The 14,800-nt window shown below is 32.3% G+C and overlaps 2 protein-coding genes across 3 annotated transcripts; both read right to left on the minus strand.

Moving 5' to 3' along the window:
- Positions 1-839: 839 nt before the first annotated feature.
- LOC132739914 (uncharacterized) lies at positions 840-3,118 on the minus strand. Its single transcript, XM_060727744.1, has 2 exons — positions 1,050-3,118; positions 840-1,001 (listed from the first exon to the last, which is right to left on the minus strand). Exon 1 carries the CDS (start codon positions 3,115-3,117, stop codon positions 2,083-2,085), a length of 1,035 nt encoding a protein of 344 aa, XP_060583727.1. The 5' UTR covers position 3,118; the 3' UTR covers positions 840-1,001; positions 1,050-2,082.
- A 6,509-nt stretch (positions 3,119-9,627) lies between these two features.
- On the minus strand, positions 9,628-12,973 carry LOC132739916 (neuropeptide Y receptor type 1-like). 2 transcript variants are annotated; one of them, XM_060727746.1, is made up of 3 exons: positions 12,499-12,973; positions 11,093-11,208; positions 9,628-10,834 (listed from the first exon to the last, which is right to left on the minus strand). In XM_060727746.1, the coding sequence occupies exons 1-3, from the start codon at positions 12,822-12,824 to the stop codon at positions 10,410-10,412; spliced, it is 867 nt and encodes a 288-aa protein (XP_060583729.1). In that variant the 5' UTR covers positions 12,825-12,973; the 3' UTR covers positions 9,628-10,409. The 2 variants fall into 2 exon arrangements, with proteins under 2 accessions (XP_060583729.1, XP_060583728.1); XM_060727745.1 differs by having other exon boundaries at positions 9,628-11,208.
- Between the last annotated feature and the right edge of the window lie 1,827 nt (positions 12,974-14,800).

Below are 14,800 nucleotides of genomic sequence, written 5' to 3' on the forward strand. Positions count from 1 at the left end.
TTACGCGATAGCAGATAAAAATAGTACAGGTACCGTTTTAAAACGTTTAAAAACACATTTTTTGGACTAACTGCTTCCAAAATTAAATCACGAATGTGTTCAGAAAAGGTTGATAAATATACTAAGCAAAAAATCTCATTTTAGGTATTTTCAGTGATAATTGACTCCGTTGTCACCTTAAGCTAAATAATTGAAACAGATTCTTTGTTAGGTGATTTATTTGGTGAAAGTTCTTCACTTACTAATCAAGACCATTTAAAATCCTATTGATTCTACTATAATCCAGTGCACATTTTTTGCGTCTATTTAATACTTGATTTTTGTTTACCATTCGCTTTGACTACAATATATTATTTAAAACATAATAAACATTAATTTTCTATGACCCCAAAGTGCGGTCGTTTGCCTGATGTTAAAAAATGCATATGTACCTGTTTAACGCACTTTGGGGTCGAAATTGGACCCCAAAGTGCGTAACGCACTCTGGGGTCGGACCCCAAAGTGCGTTTGGCCCCAAAGTGCGGTGTTACAAAGCTATGATATATCATTTAAGTTTTAAAACAAACATGCTGAAAGTACAATATTGTCAATGTGTGTGTCTGATTAAATAGAAAGTTAACTGATTATTTTGTAGTAAAGCAGGGAGAGACATCATCTCCCCTTCATATTGTTAATAAATCATACGTAAAAAAAAAGTGTTTTTGATAGAGATGCAGATTGACTATGTATATTTGTTATTATTCACGCTTAAAATATCTCTATAACATCGTGTGAATGTATTTAAGAATAAGATTTTAAAATCGTTAAAGAGGAACAAATGAAATAAATTATACAAGTAATTATGCTTTAAATGTTTAATTTAATATATTACATTTTCAAAATAAAGTAATGCAAATGGAGAAAAGTAAAATAAAACATTCCACATGGGACGCATGCAGGATACCAGGTTTAAGAAAATGTGGCGTTCTTACAAATCATGAAAATGTCAGTACACAAAACACCTGTCATGAACAACTCACAAATCATGAAAATGTCAATACACAAAACACCTGTCATACAACTACCCTCTGACTACCTGGTTACCTCACACATAGATTAACTTACAGAATCTTTTGATGGCCCAACGACGATCAGTCTCGTCAGTCAAATTGGTCAGGAACGGCTAGAGTCACAGACAAAACTGGTTTGAACATAAAAGGTCGAAGCTTTATAAAAATTGATCTCTTTAAATCATCATTTTTCTCTTGCTTTGTCGGGCTCTTGTATGTGTTTTCTTGCAAAAGTGACATTATGCATATATTTTTATAGTCAAGTTCAGCTCCATTGTCTTCATATTCCAAAAGATTGATTGTTTAAATTGTGTTTGAACAACAGTTGATGTTGGACAATGTTTAGGGTAAAATTTTAATGTGCATAAAGAATAAAAGACTGCCCAACTCTTTTTATAATCTGAACATAACAGGTAAATTCTAAGGGATATTTACAGAAATTTTCCTTGGATCCTTGCGTTATTTATTGTTTAGGCAAAGTAAATTATTAAATTAAAAGGAATTATGGCAAAATAAAAACTTATTTTGACTTTCAACTGTTCACACGAAATGTTACATAGTGTAGAAAGATTACCATATAGTAACATATACCCAGCCCATTCAGTTTCATGATACGACATACATATTCTATTCACTTATTTTTGAAACATCCAAATCGCAGCACTGGAACATGCTGTTTGTTGACAGATTCAAAGCGGTGTGTGTGATTGTGTGTGTGTGTGCGTAGGTGCGCGCGCGTTGGCGTGTGCGTGTTTATTTTTTTTGTAAAATTAGGGACGGACAGACTGACAAGACAATTAGCATTTCATTTGGTCATTTTCTAAAGTAACAAGAAAATTTCTTAAATTATTTAATACATGTACCTTTATATCACCTCTGAATATTTGGTACCTAGACTGAAAATAAATTGCATAGTGAGGTCGAAAAATTACTAATCCATAAATCCATACGTGCAGCTATATTGATTAAATCTTTATCATTTGTACTGGTCAGGAGAAAGTCCAACTAGATGGTTTTCTGAGGTTTTTATGTATTAATTGGATCGTCGGTATTTTCGTCTGCGACATAACATTTTATATAGTCTCCCTATTTCCTGTCTGAATTGTCTGTCAAAGCAGCTGTAGATGAAACAGTTTACTATGCTGTTGATAAATACACAGGCCAATGCAATGTGTATTGCAATAATACTATCTACACTGAGATACGAGTAGGTCGGGTAGGTCAGTTTTCTTTGTTTTAGAAAAATGTCCACAGATGTAGATGGAATATAGCTAATGCAAAAGAACACTGTCACTAATATAAAAGCTAGTGTTATTTGTCTCACTCTCTTCCTTTTCTGGTGATTGTCATTCGTTGTCTCTGTTTTGATTTGGTTGGATGAACAGGTGGCTAAAGTCTCGCTGTTATCTATTGTCTTGCCCTCAATGTTATCTTGATTATACCCGACTTCTGGCGAATCAATAATCTTTATACATGAAGTTGATAGTTCTTTATGTCTATTTAAAACATTTAGTTTTATATGCTTCAAACCTGTTACACCACTTTTGTGAACATCACCAAAGCTTTCTTTGGTGTGCAATCTTGATGCTGCTTTTATAATACATACATACATAGATACCAAAGCGCATATAGACACAAACACCACCAGTGCCATAATTATACGATGATAAAGGACATACTTATTGTACCCTTCAACTATATCACACACTGTGAATGTTTTATTTTCCAATGAGTGTGTCTTTACTTCAATGAATACAAGTAATGGACACGAACATGCACAGGCAGCAATCGCAGCAAGAAAGCATAGCAGTTTAGCAACTCTTTTTTTTATCTGCCTGCCATGTGGCCGACATAACTTTCTATACCTGAAATGAAAACAGAAACTAAGACATGATATATAAGTTATAAACAAGAGCTGTCGCCAAAGTGACGAATGTCCCCGAAAAGGTTTCTTAATCATGCAGGTATTATGGAAAGAAAAGAGAATGAAAGTAACTAATTGCTGAATATTGTTCTTTGTATTAATATACCTGAAATCTCTAATTGTGATAGCATGAACCACCTTCATAATATAAGTGAGACCTTGACCTTTGAAGAAGGGACGTGGTTCCTGGACGCGTGAATCGTGCGTTATATTCATAGGCCTGCGTTACTGGATATACACGTTGAAATAGGTATGAGGAAATTCACTAACATCACGTTCATGCGAGTCAAAGATATAAAGCCACTTGACATTCTTGATCAATAAAGAGCTATTGTTATTTGATTCATGAGGAGATCAATCTACTTTTTTGAATACCTCGTCTGACCCACCAGTTTGATTACATTCCTATAAATAAACCAATTACACCTCATATTTAAACTGCAAACGATAGTTTCCGTTGTTAAAATATCACAGTATTCGACAAATCAACATTCCACTCAAACCACCATGAAATCGTTTGTCTTTAAACAAAATATAATCAACTTCTTACAGCATGCTTACACTGTTTTCCAAAGCACATGACATTAATTAATGGAAGAGTATTGATATTAACATTAATACCAGAGAGTCGGTCATGAATAAACTTATGATACAGACAAAGATATACATTTTAGACCATCCATAATATTGACAATAAATAGCAGATATTCAATTTTTTTTCTATAAATACACAACAACATGTACATGATTTATTTTCATAGAGTGGTATGAAAATAAATATTTCATGAGTGGCGGTAGCCACGAGTGAAATATGATATTTCTCATGCCACAAGATGAAAATAAATCATGTTTTTAAAGAAAAAAGTTTAATTTTCTGTTTATTATTTACATTTGTCTCTTTTTTTACTTTACTATCTGAAAGACTTTCCGTTATTTTTTGTGTTAAAAGAAAGTAGTCCGGCAAGACGTCATTGAAAATGCGGAAAATATGTTTCACTGCAGTTAAAAATAATTTTTACTGTGAAAATACGAAAAATGAAAACATTCATTTTATTTCATCAATATTTCTCAATATTTCATTAATAAGTATCATGTTAATTTTCAATCTGGAACACCATTAAAAGACCATAAACAAACACTATAAATAAATTGTAACCACTTTATTATTTTATTTCTATTGCTAAGTAAAATTAGAATATTTTCAATAAATACTAGAGTTAGCGGTTTGGCTATAAAATATGGTATGTATAAATGTTTATATTGACGTCAATGGTGTTCTATCATAAAAATTACTTGCCTGTAAACAGCTACTAATAGTAGGGTGAATATAGATCCAGTGAAAATTAAACCCATCATAAACCGGGAGATTCTACACATAAAAACACTGCCATAATTCCATGGATTGGTGTATATGTATATCACCAAAGGTATAAGAACAGTACACTCACTGATATCGTAAATACTCAGAACTATAATAAAAATTGCATGGTTTGTTGGCTTTATCCTAAACGCATATACGAAAATAACATGCAGATTACCAACAAATCCAACAACCATTATACAAGACAGAATAATCACAACTGGAATAAAACTTTCCGAGGTTATTTCATCAGCCATTTTATTTTATGTAAAACTTTTAATCAGCTGTGTGGTGAAACATTTATTAACAATAAAATGAACTTTGTTAAAATGTAACCGATGGCAACTTATAGATCGACCAAGATAGCAATAATACAACGGAAAACATATTAAAAGATGCAGTACAGGAACACAAGATCGGAAATGTGCAGCTATTGTGATAACAAATTATAATCAAAAGAATCGTTAATATAAGGAAATGTTAAATATTTATCAAATTAAGCAAGTCTTTACTCTATTGATAAACGAAATCAACAATTATGCATTAATTTATCATCATTCACATTAACACGAAAAGACTGAAAATGAACTACAACCCTGCACATAATTACTCTTCAAATTTAGTATAGTTACAACGATCTTGACCTGGATATACAGAAGAGACAGTGCGATAGAATTTATACTAGTGTTATGAACATACCTGCGGATGTTTCAAAATTGTACCAGTTTATGTTATATGTTGAATTCTGCTTAAACCGGTGCTAGGGGTCGTGGACGGTAGTTTGCACTTGACAGTACCGTCCATGAACAGGCTCAATCAAACCCAGCCTGCAACATTTTTAATTTTGCCGTGTTGGGCTTTCTTTAGGGATTCTTATTTTCTTTATTTTTTTGCTAGTTGCAGGAAATATTCCCAAAGAAAGTATAGCTAAAACAAACAAGAAGTCCCATATGACTTCTAGTTTTTTTTGTAAATTACAAAGCAGAAGCAATCATTGTACTAAATACTATCAGTAACCAAACTACTAAACGATACTTTTGTATTTTATGGAAATTATATTGTATAACCCATACGCTGCATAACTTAAATATTAAAAAAATCTAAGTGACATCTGTTTTTGCAGTGATAAAATATTCCACCAGGGTTTCCCTTTGTTCATAAATATATCTAAAAGTGTAATATGATAATAACTGTCAAGCAGAATATAAAAAAAATGATAACAGATAAGTATAAATAACATACCAAAGTAAAAAGTAATTGCATTTTATAGTCTAAGTTTCATGCTTACGCACGTTCACCGACTTTACAGCTATTACCCCTGGTCATCGGGCTACTGGTATCTATCTATCAATCTCCCTGGGGAGTCTTTTAACTCCGCTTAGTGCAGCCGACACTTTGGCGCAACGGAATTATACCACCCTCGCAGGTACCCATTTACACCTGGGTGAAGTGAAGCAATCGCAGGTAAATTTCTTGCTCAAGGAAATTAGCAGTGCCCCTTGTGGGGTTCGAACCCGGGACCTCTCGATCCCTAAGCGCGTGTCCTACCACTGGACTACTGCTCCTAAAGTGAGACCATTTACTTATTTTTTATGTGTAATTTGTAATGGAAACTACGATTTTAGTGTTACTGTTACATGTTATGAAAGTTACATATTATGAAATCTGGGAATGAAGTGCAGAATATGATCAGGATTCATTATTGTTACATGTCATGAACATCGAATAAAAACATGTTTTGATACATTCATAGCAAGAAGGAAACCTGATAAAAATGGTTGTAGCTTTCCACTTGAAAGGATGAATAAAAAGAAAAATACTACTATTTCGTTTCTTAAGAAGTCTGGTTTAGAATTACAATTGTCAAACTACAGGCCTGTCAGTAACTTATCGTTTCTTTCAAAACTGATAGAGACTAAATAACCATGTCGATACCCATAATTTGTTACCCAAAAATCAGTCAGCATACAGACTTCATCATTCATGTGAGACTGCTTTACTCAGACTTGTCAATGATCTTCTAGACGGTATGGAGAAGCAAGAGGTGACAGCTTTAATTGCAATAGATCTAAGTGCAGCTTTCGACACCGTTGACCACAACATTCTACTCGACGTATTACACAGTCAGTATGGTGTCAATGGTACCGTGTTAGCATGGGTGGACTCGTACCTGCAACCTCGTAGTTGTCGCGTCAGTGTTAATTCTACTGATTCGACTCCACGATTGCTGGAATGCAGTGTACCTCAGGGGAGCTGTCTTGGTCCGTGGCTCTATCTCACATATGCGGGAACCCTATTTGATGTGATACCACCAACCATATCTGTGTACGGCTTTGCTGATGACCACATTGCTAGTCAACGTTTTCGACCAACTTCAGTGACCAATGAACTTAACGCTATAAAGCAACTTGAAGGCAGTGCTGTAATCATCAATGACTGGATGAATGCCAATAAACTCAAAATGAACACCACTAAGACAGAATTCATTATGTTTGGTAGTAAAGCCCAACTTGGTAAATGTTCAATTAAAGAAATTGATATCGCCGGTGATAAAATTCAAAATGTCAGTGTCATAAGATACTTAGGTGCCTACTTAGACGAGGGCCTAAGATTCTCAACACATGTTAAGACCAAGTGTAGAACTGCCATGTTAAATTATTTGAGAATAAAGAGCATTCGCAAATATCTGACTCAGGACGCCACAAAAATCCTAGTATTGTCGCTTGTAATCTCACATTTGGATTATTGCAACGCTATATTGTTTGGCATTTCAGAAAGTGAGTTACAGAAATTACAGCGTATCCAGAATATGTGCGCTAAACTTGTTTTGCAACGCGGAAAATATGATAGTTCCAAAGACTCTTTGTTTGAACTGCATTGGTTACCAATTAAAGCTAGAATCAATTTTAAAATACTATGTACAATGTATAACTGTTTCATGGGCAATGCTCCGGTTTATCTAACAGAACTGTTACACAAACCTGTCATAAAAAGACCAAATCTCAGATCTGTTGATAATATTGATTATTGTTTTGCTGTCCCCTTTAACAAAAGGAAAACATTTAACGACAGAAGTTTTAGTACCGTTGGTCCAACTCTCTGGAATAAATTGCCTCTGTATATAAGACAGTCTTCGACTTTGGACATGGTCAAGAAAAATGTCAAAACCTACTACTTTAGAGATTTTTACGCATTGTTTTAAGATTGTGATTGGGCTTTAAACTGATCGAGATGTGGAAATGTGTTTAAAATTTTACTTAAATAACCATTAATATTTATTTTCTTTTAATTTTTTTTTATTATTATTTTTTATAACTATTCTTATTTTTAAGTTTTTAACACTTTATATTTTGCAGGGGCTGATTTCTTTTACTTATATTTTTTTGTAGTTCATTTGTCGTGCATAAGTGATTTTTTATCAAAATTATATGTACATACTTTTATTATCCTTTTGTACAACGCCATTGAATATGTATATAGAAATAGGCGTTTAATTAGATAAAACAGTTTCAGTTTCGATATTTGTGTTTTGTAGTGTTATTCCTTTGAAAGGAAATCTTGTCTTCTTAAATGTAAATTAAAACATACCTATTTCATTGCAGGGAACTTATTCTGCGACGAAACCTCATTTTATTTTCATTTGAATCTAGAAGAGTTATCTTTCTTCAGCTAATATATGCATTAGCATGGCTATATTTAAAAAAATGATATTCGGTAACGTAAAAAGGAACAATGAAGTATCAGATAACAACAAGAAACATTGATTTTTGCACATGAAAAGGTTTAAAGAAGTGTAATGTAACTTATAAATATAAAGAAACAAAACAATTGTTTCCTGTTTCCTGATAAACAAAATCTGATTAAATTTTATATGGTATTTGGTATGTTGAGATCAATACAGCAGAATATATGCATCAATTTTTATTTCTCTTTGAAATAACTACTTCTTTCCACATGAAATATTCTCGTGTTTGGAGCGAACTATGTCAGTTGCAGGGTCGAAGGATGTCTCGGCAAAGGTTTTCTTCCTAGTCATTGGCTATACACCGTGAATGATGATGATATGTTCATTAAGTCATATATTGCTAATGTTTAACAAGTACAAAATCTTAATAAAAGCCTTGATTGAAATCGATATGAATAAAAGACAAAAGTTATATTACTTACGCTATCTATTATAAGACAACAATAACGTTAATCACAAAGCCCTGATATACATATATCTTGTGATGCCATGTTAGCAATAACTGTACAATTCTACACTCAAGATGCCATTTCTATTTTATTTAAACGAATATGTTGGAAACGAGTGCTCTTTGCGAATGTTAAAAGATTATGTTTTAGTTTATGTTTATGCTTTGATAGTATGTTCGGAGATCGCATTTTGCAATGCAACTGGACATTATGTTGAAATGAGTAACCTGAAAACTCAATAGTTTTATATAGGCAGTTATAGTTAATAAATAATAACAATTATCTCTAGAATTAGTTATTTTGGGAAGGTAGATAGCAATATATTTAGCTTAGTGAGGTGAGGTCAAAAATGCTTCTTTTCAATGTTTATATCTCAATATGATATTTTGAATGTACTGCAATATGAATTAACCAAGTAAGGTGACATAGATAAAAGTTGATGACAGAGAATCGTTCTATAATAGGTCAGAAATGGAAACACGCACGGAATACTGTAAAACATGTCTGCTTTCTCGTTAGTGTGCTACAAAAGGCTTCACCTAAATGGGATATTTATTTGGCTTCTAAAATTTACAAGTAATTGAGCCAGATTAAAACAGATCATCCTAGATGCAGTCGCAAATGGTGAAGTGCAATATATTTTTATACTATCTCTTCTTCAACCACTTCACAAAACAAAGCAAACGGATTCAGATTTATCATTCAGAAATAAAAATGTCTTTAGAATGTGTTAAATTTTAATTTGGTAATAGGAAAAATCTGATACAAACACCAAACAGAGTTGATATAGAATTTTAACCTTGAATATACATGCATATGCCACTTAATCGTTAACAAAAACTTGTAAAATAGGCCATTGAAAATTGATAAGAAAGTGATTGCAGGAAGCAGTTCATTACAATTTTTACAATTTATGGGGATAAGGTACTTTTTAAAAAGAAACGTTCGCTTCTAAAACATTTTGTAGAAATGAACAAGTAATGTTTGTCAAGTTTACTTACAACTTTAAGTAACTTTAGCCAAAAGAGGTAAACTGACCAGGTAACTTCAAAGAATTTTTGTTATACACTGTATTTTCTAATAACCGAAAACGCAAACACTAATCTTTAACTGGTCTGTTTTAATTGCATAACATTTTAAAACACAAAGTACAATTTAATACAATATCAATTTATGTATTGAATTCATGCAAATATCTCGTAAACTTTAAATTTCATGAAATTCTTATTTTGTAGCGTCAGTTATGCATATTAAAGACGACATAGTGTTCAACACAGATGACAACGTTTTTTTGAAGAAACTTTATTATGTTTTAAATATGCATATATATAAAAAGGCATGAAACTCCTTATATTGCATAAAAGTATTTTGTTCTCTTACATTGGAATTGGAAATGTTTCCGGAAGAAAAAAAAAACACCCTTTTAAATATTTGCAATTATTTGTACCAAACGTATCTAATCACAGTGTGTTTATATTTACAAATACGATTTTCAAAGTCATAAAAAAACAACAACAAATTAAAAAAACATACAGGCAATTGTATTTTAAAGTACTGCAACTTTGTAACGTCATTTTTCATTGGATGATCATGACGATTATGTTATCTATGTATACGGGTGCAGTCGATTTAGGAAAAAAATCTTTTTTTCCTTCTTATAAAGGGAGTTTTCATTATTATAAACTCGTCATTAAGATTCTGACAGGTTATATGGCCGTTTATAAAAGGTGTTTTGCAAGAAACCGTTTTATGTAGGTCCATAAAACCTGTTAAAAACTTTATAACTCGTAAAATACCAGACTCTGTAATCAAACTAAGTATATAAGGCAATGATACTGTTTTTGGTAGGGTACATTATAATATTCGATTCCTGCTTTGTGTTTCAAACAGTTTCTTGGTGTCTACAACATAACTTTTTATATAACATCACTATTTCTTCTCTGAATCGACCGTCGAAGCAGCTGTAGATAAAACAGTTAACCGTACTATTGATGAATACACAGGAGCTAACAATGTGTATCGCAATGAAAACATCTATAGTAGGTGATGTGGAGGTGAACAAACCATGTAATAGAAAGATATCCAGAGATATGAATGGGATATAACTAATAAAATAAAACACTGTTATTAATGTGAAAGCAAGAGTTATCCGCCTGGTCCTTTTTTGTTTTTGTTGACTTTCATTTGATGTCTGTGTCACAACCTGACCAGTGGAACACTTTGTTAAGTTTTTGTTGTCTAACTTTGTCTGACGCCCAACTTTATCTTGTTTATTTTCTTCGTCTATAGATACAATGCCTTCTCCATCTGGAATTAAATTTTCTTTAGAACTGTTCACAACGTAACAACTTGATCCACATTGTTTCGTTTCATTAACTTTTTCTTTGACATGATAAGTGGATGTTGATTTTAAGATACACACATAAAGAACTACCAAAATGCAAAACGAACCGAAAAATATCACTGCCATGAAAATACGATGATAAAGTTGATATTTAAGATACCCATCAATAGTACTACACATTGAGATTGTTTTATTATTTACAGAAATATTCTTCACCTCACCTAACGCTGCTGTAGGCCATGAACAAAAACATGCACACAACGTTACCACGAAGCATAGCAGTTTAGCAATTGGTCTTTTTATCTGCCACCCATGTGGATTACATATCTTACGGTACCTAAATAAATGAAAAACAGTCACAATGAGGATGTATTGGAAATTATTATATGACCTAAATATAGCTATAAGCAACAGAACTTCATGAAATCATATTCACTGGGTGTAGTATCGCCTCGGTCAATATGTCATCTGTCGGTGAATATCACATCATATTAAATGGGACACTTGTCAAAAATTTATAACATTAACATAATCAAACTTCGGTTGTAAACCAAACTATATCTATGTAACTCTTCTCTCTGTATATTAACATATATTGTCCAACAATATTGACCTGGCACTTCATTAATTTTCGTAAAGGTCATTTGAATAAACACTGACCAGTATCTACCGAATATATATAATATATTTGCTAAATTCACTTGTCAGAGAGTGTGGTGTATTGGTATAGATGTCGGATTACCGATCTGAAGATCTATGGTTCGAATCTTTACCAACACCACGTTATTTTTTTTTAAATTTACCTGCAAGAATTAATTTGAAATAGTTTTACAAGACCTGGTTTTAGAAAAACCTTTTACGTGGTGTTTTTATACACAATCATATATTTTATTTTATAACAGTATCTTTCAACGGTTCTTTTTGTGACATTATGCAGTCGTTTGTGATTTAGCGCATACACGCTATAAAGGCAATTATTAAAAATACCACACTGATGGTGCACACAAATAAAAGATTTGCAATAGTTTTAATTATAATTTTAAAATTAAAATGAAAAAAAAACCAACAACAAGTTGCTGTAATAGAATTCGAACTACCAGATTCGAACTACCAGATTACGTCTACATTCTTCAAGTGAAGTGAAAGTCCTTTACCAACTGCGCTAAGATGGATTTTTAAGTTACACAATTTTAACAATTCAATATTTACATTCATATAGATTTACAAGCAGATCGTAAAGTTTACGGAATATACCGAGGGTCAAATGCAAGAGTGCCAGGTCAATGTTGTTGGACAATATCAACTTTTATACAAAAACAGAGCATCAAAAATAAGGACTTGTTGAATATTAACATGTATTATTTACTGGTATGTTGTAATGGTTTTAGGACTGAATTGATTTTGCAATCACTGTTAAACATGAAAAAGAAGATCGACAAGGAATGGCGGCGTTCAATGAACGCAACCTTTATCATATTAATAAATCATCAGTTTCACTTACAAATCATAATTGCTAATGTATCAGTTCAGAGCGCTTACAATTTTAAAACAAATACAAGTAAAAAATGATAAATGATTATTTTAACAAGGAAATAAGAAAAAATTGTGTAAAGTATAACACACTTGCCTGTCAATTGCAACCAAAATCAGGGTAAATGCCGATCCAGTAAGAATTAAGCACATCATAAAACTTCCAAATTTACACGTGAAAACATTGCTGTGAGTCCATAAATTATTGTATATATAAATTCTTAGAGGGATAAGAATTGTGCATGCAGTGATATCCTGAATGCTTAGAAATATTATGTAAATCCTGTGGTTTGTTGGTTTTACACGAAAAGCGTACACGAAAAGAACATGCAAATTGCCAACAAATCCGACTACCATTAAAAAGGCAAGTATAACTACCGCTGGAATGAGACTTTCCGATTTTAATTCATTAAATATATTCATTTTGACTCAAGTAAACCTTTCCAACTTTTAACAATGCCGTGATTTCGATTGTAACAAAATATGTTAAGGAAATGCTTGATATGATACAAAAATTAACGATAAAATCAATATCAATAACGTTTCAACGATCCGGAAGTAACACTTCAAAGATTGTTAAAGGGCCGGTGAGCATATAAGATATCATTCTCCCACGCAGTGAACTCCACTTACAGGATAACATCTCTGCAATCACAACATTTTCGTTAAGATTTATGACGATATATTTCCTTTTTTTTAATTGTGATATTTATTTTAAAAAGTAAACGTTTCAAGACCTTAATGTGTTAGATGTGACCTAAAATAACAAGTAATTTCGAAAACATAAATATCATGAATCGCACCGTTTATTTCCAACAAATGGCCGCTTTCGAAAGATTATTCATTTAAGTAATTAATAATTTCGGTTCTACACTTAACAAAAATGATTTTTTTTCAATCATATCGATATACTTGACATCAGTGCTCAAGTTAAAATGTCGTTAAAACAATTTCTTTGGCGTATCCGCCATCTTGACACAATCATGTGATAAGAACATCATCACGTGATATGTGTGAAGGCCGTAGCGTAACCGGTGCGCGGAGTTTGATAAGATATAAAGGATCATCATAAGAAAGTGCAATTAAAATACGGATGTATTTGAGGTTCATATTAATGTTATAACATGGAAGAGTTATTTTCTTTTTTAAACTCAGATATTATAGACCGAAAAAGTGGCATTTGAAATATTAGACAGAAAGGAATTTTATACACCAATGTTTTGTAGATAATATAGAATATAATTTTTTTCTCTTTGTGTGCTATTATCACAGAATGCTAACTAAACCCTTTCCTATTTCTTCTCCTTATATATTACAAAAATAATGAGCCGCGTCACGACAAAACCAACATAGTGCGTTTGCGTTCAGCATGGATCCAGACCAGCCTGCACATCCGCGCAGTCTGATCAGGATCCATGCTGTTCGCCTTCAAACCCTATTACAAGTAGAGAAACTGAAAACGAACAGCATGGATCCTGATCAGACTGCGCGGATGCGCAGGCTGGTCTGGATCCATGCTGGTCGCAAACGCACTATGTTGGTTGTGTCGTGACGCGGCTCAAATCTCTTTATTATACACGGCAATGGAACACGTCTGAAACACCAGTGTTTTAACATGTTTAAAGAGAATGACACCTGTTTCAAAATACATTGTGTGTATTTTCAGGCGATGTTTTACGTTTGTTAAGTAATAATCTTCATCACACAAAAAGATATTAAAAATATTTACAAATAAAAAGAATAAAAATGAGTTCATCAATAAATTTTGAAAGTGAAATAAACAAAAGGTATATGATATGTTTATGTCTTTTGTCATAGAGGATGGTGAATACTGAAGATAACGAAGTAAGAAGTTTAAAAATTCTTATTTACTTTTAGATGAGAATAGAAAGAGAAATTCTCACGTCAATGTAAGATATGTTCAACGTACTAAAACAAACATTTTTAATTAATAACATTCTATTCTTTTTAAATGATAAAAACTGTTTTGAAGAACAAAATGTCATTTATGAGAAGCATTTTTGAGAAGGGAACATAATCAAATGCCGATTATATGATCATCGTACGTACGCTGGAGATACCACTTTGTTTTCTTTGGATCAAGTAGTCTGGGTACCAGTTCTACTTGGGTATCGACAATGTTCCAAATTTTAATGATACGGGTACCAGTTTGGTCACGATTTATTTAGGTACAAGTTTTATTGTGAATGTGATAAATTGCACCTGTAAGAACACTTAAATTCAAAAGATGTTGCTTAGATCAGTTATATCCTGTTCATTTGAGTTACTTAAAAAATGAAAAAAAAAATGCTGATATATACAAACAAATAACAATGCAATAATTTTTGCGAATAACCAAACAATAAGTTTAAAAAATAGAATGTCTATAATATCTCCTC

Source organism: Ruditapes philippinarum, unplaced genomic scaffold, assembly GCF_026571515.1.
Source record: "Ruditapes philippinarum isolate M1 unplaced genomic scaffold, ASM2657151v2 ctg5240_1_1_1_1, whole genome shotgun sequence".
Classification (NCBI taxonomy): domain Eukaryota; kingdom Metazoa; phylum Mollusca; class Bivalvia; order Venerida; family Veneridae; genus Ruditapes; species Ruditapes philippinarum.

Bases quoted from the DNA above. Each gene is read 5' to 3' on its own strand.
- LOC132739914 (XM_060727744.1), bottom strand. From the start codon at position 3,117: ATGAAGGTGGTTCATGCTATCACAATTAGAGATTTCAGGTATATTAAT.
- LOC132739916 (XM_060727745.1), bottom strand. From the start codon at position 12,824: ATGAATATATTTAATGAATTAAAATCGGAAAGTCTCATTCCAGCGGTA. The intron at 11,209-12,498 runs GCAAGTGTGTTA...TCATTTATTTAG, and splicing joins ATTTTGGTTGCAATTGACAG to GTACCGTAAGATATGTAATC.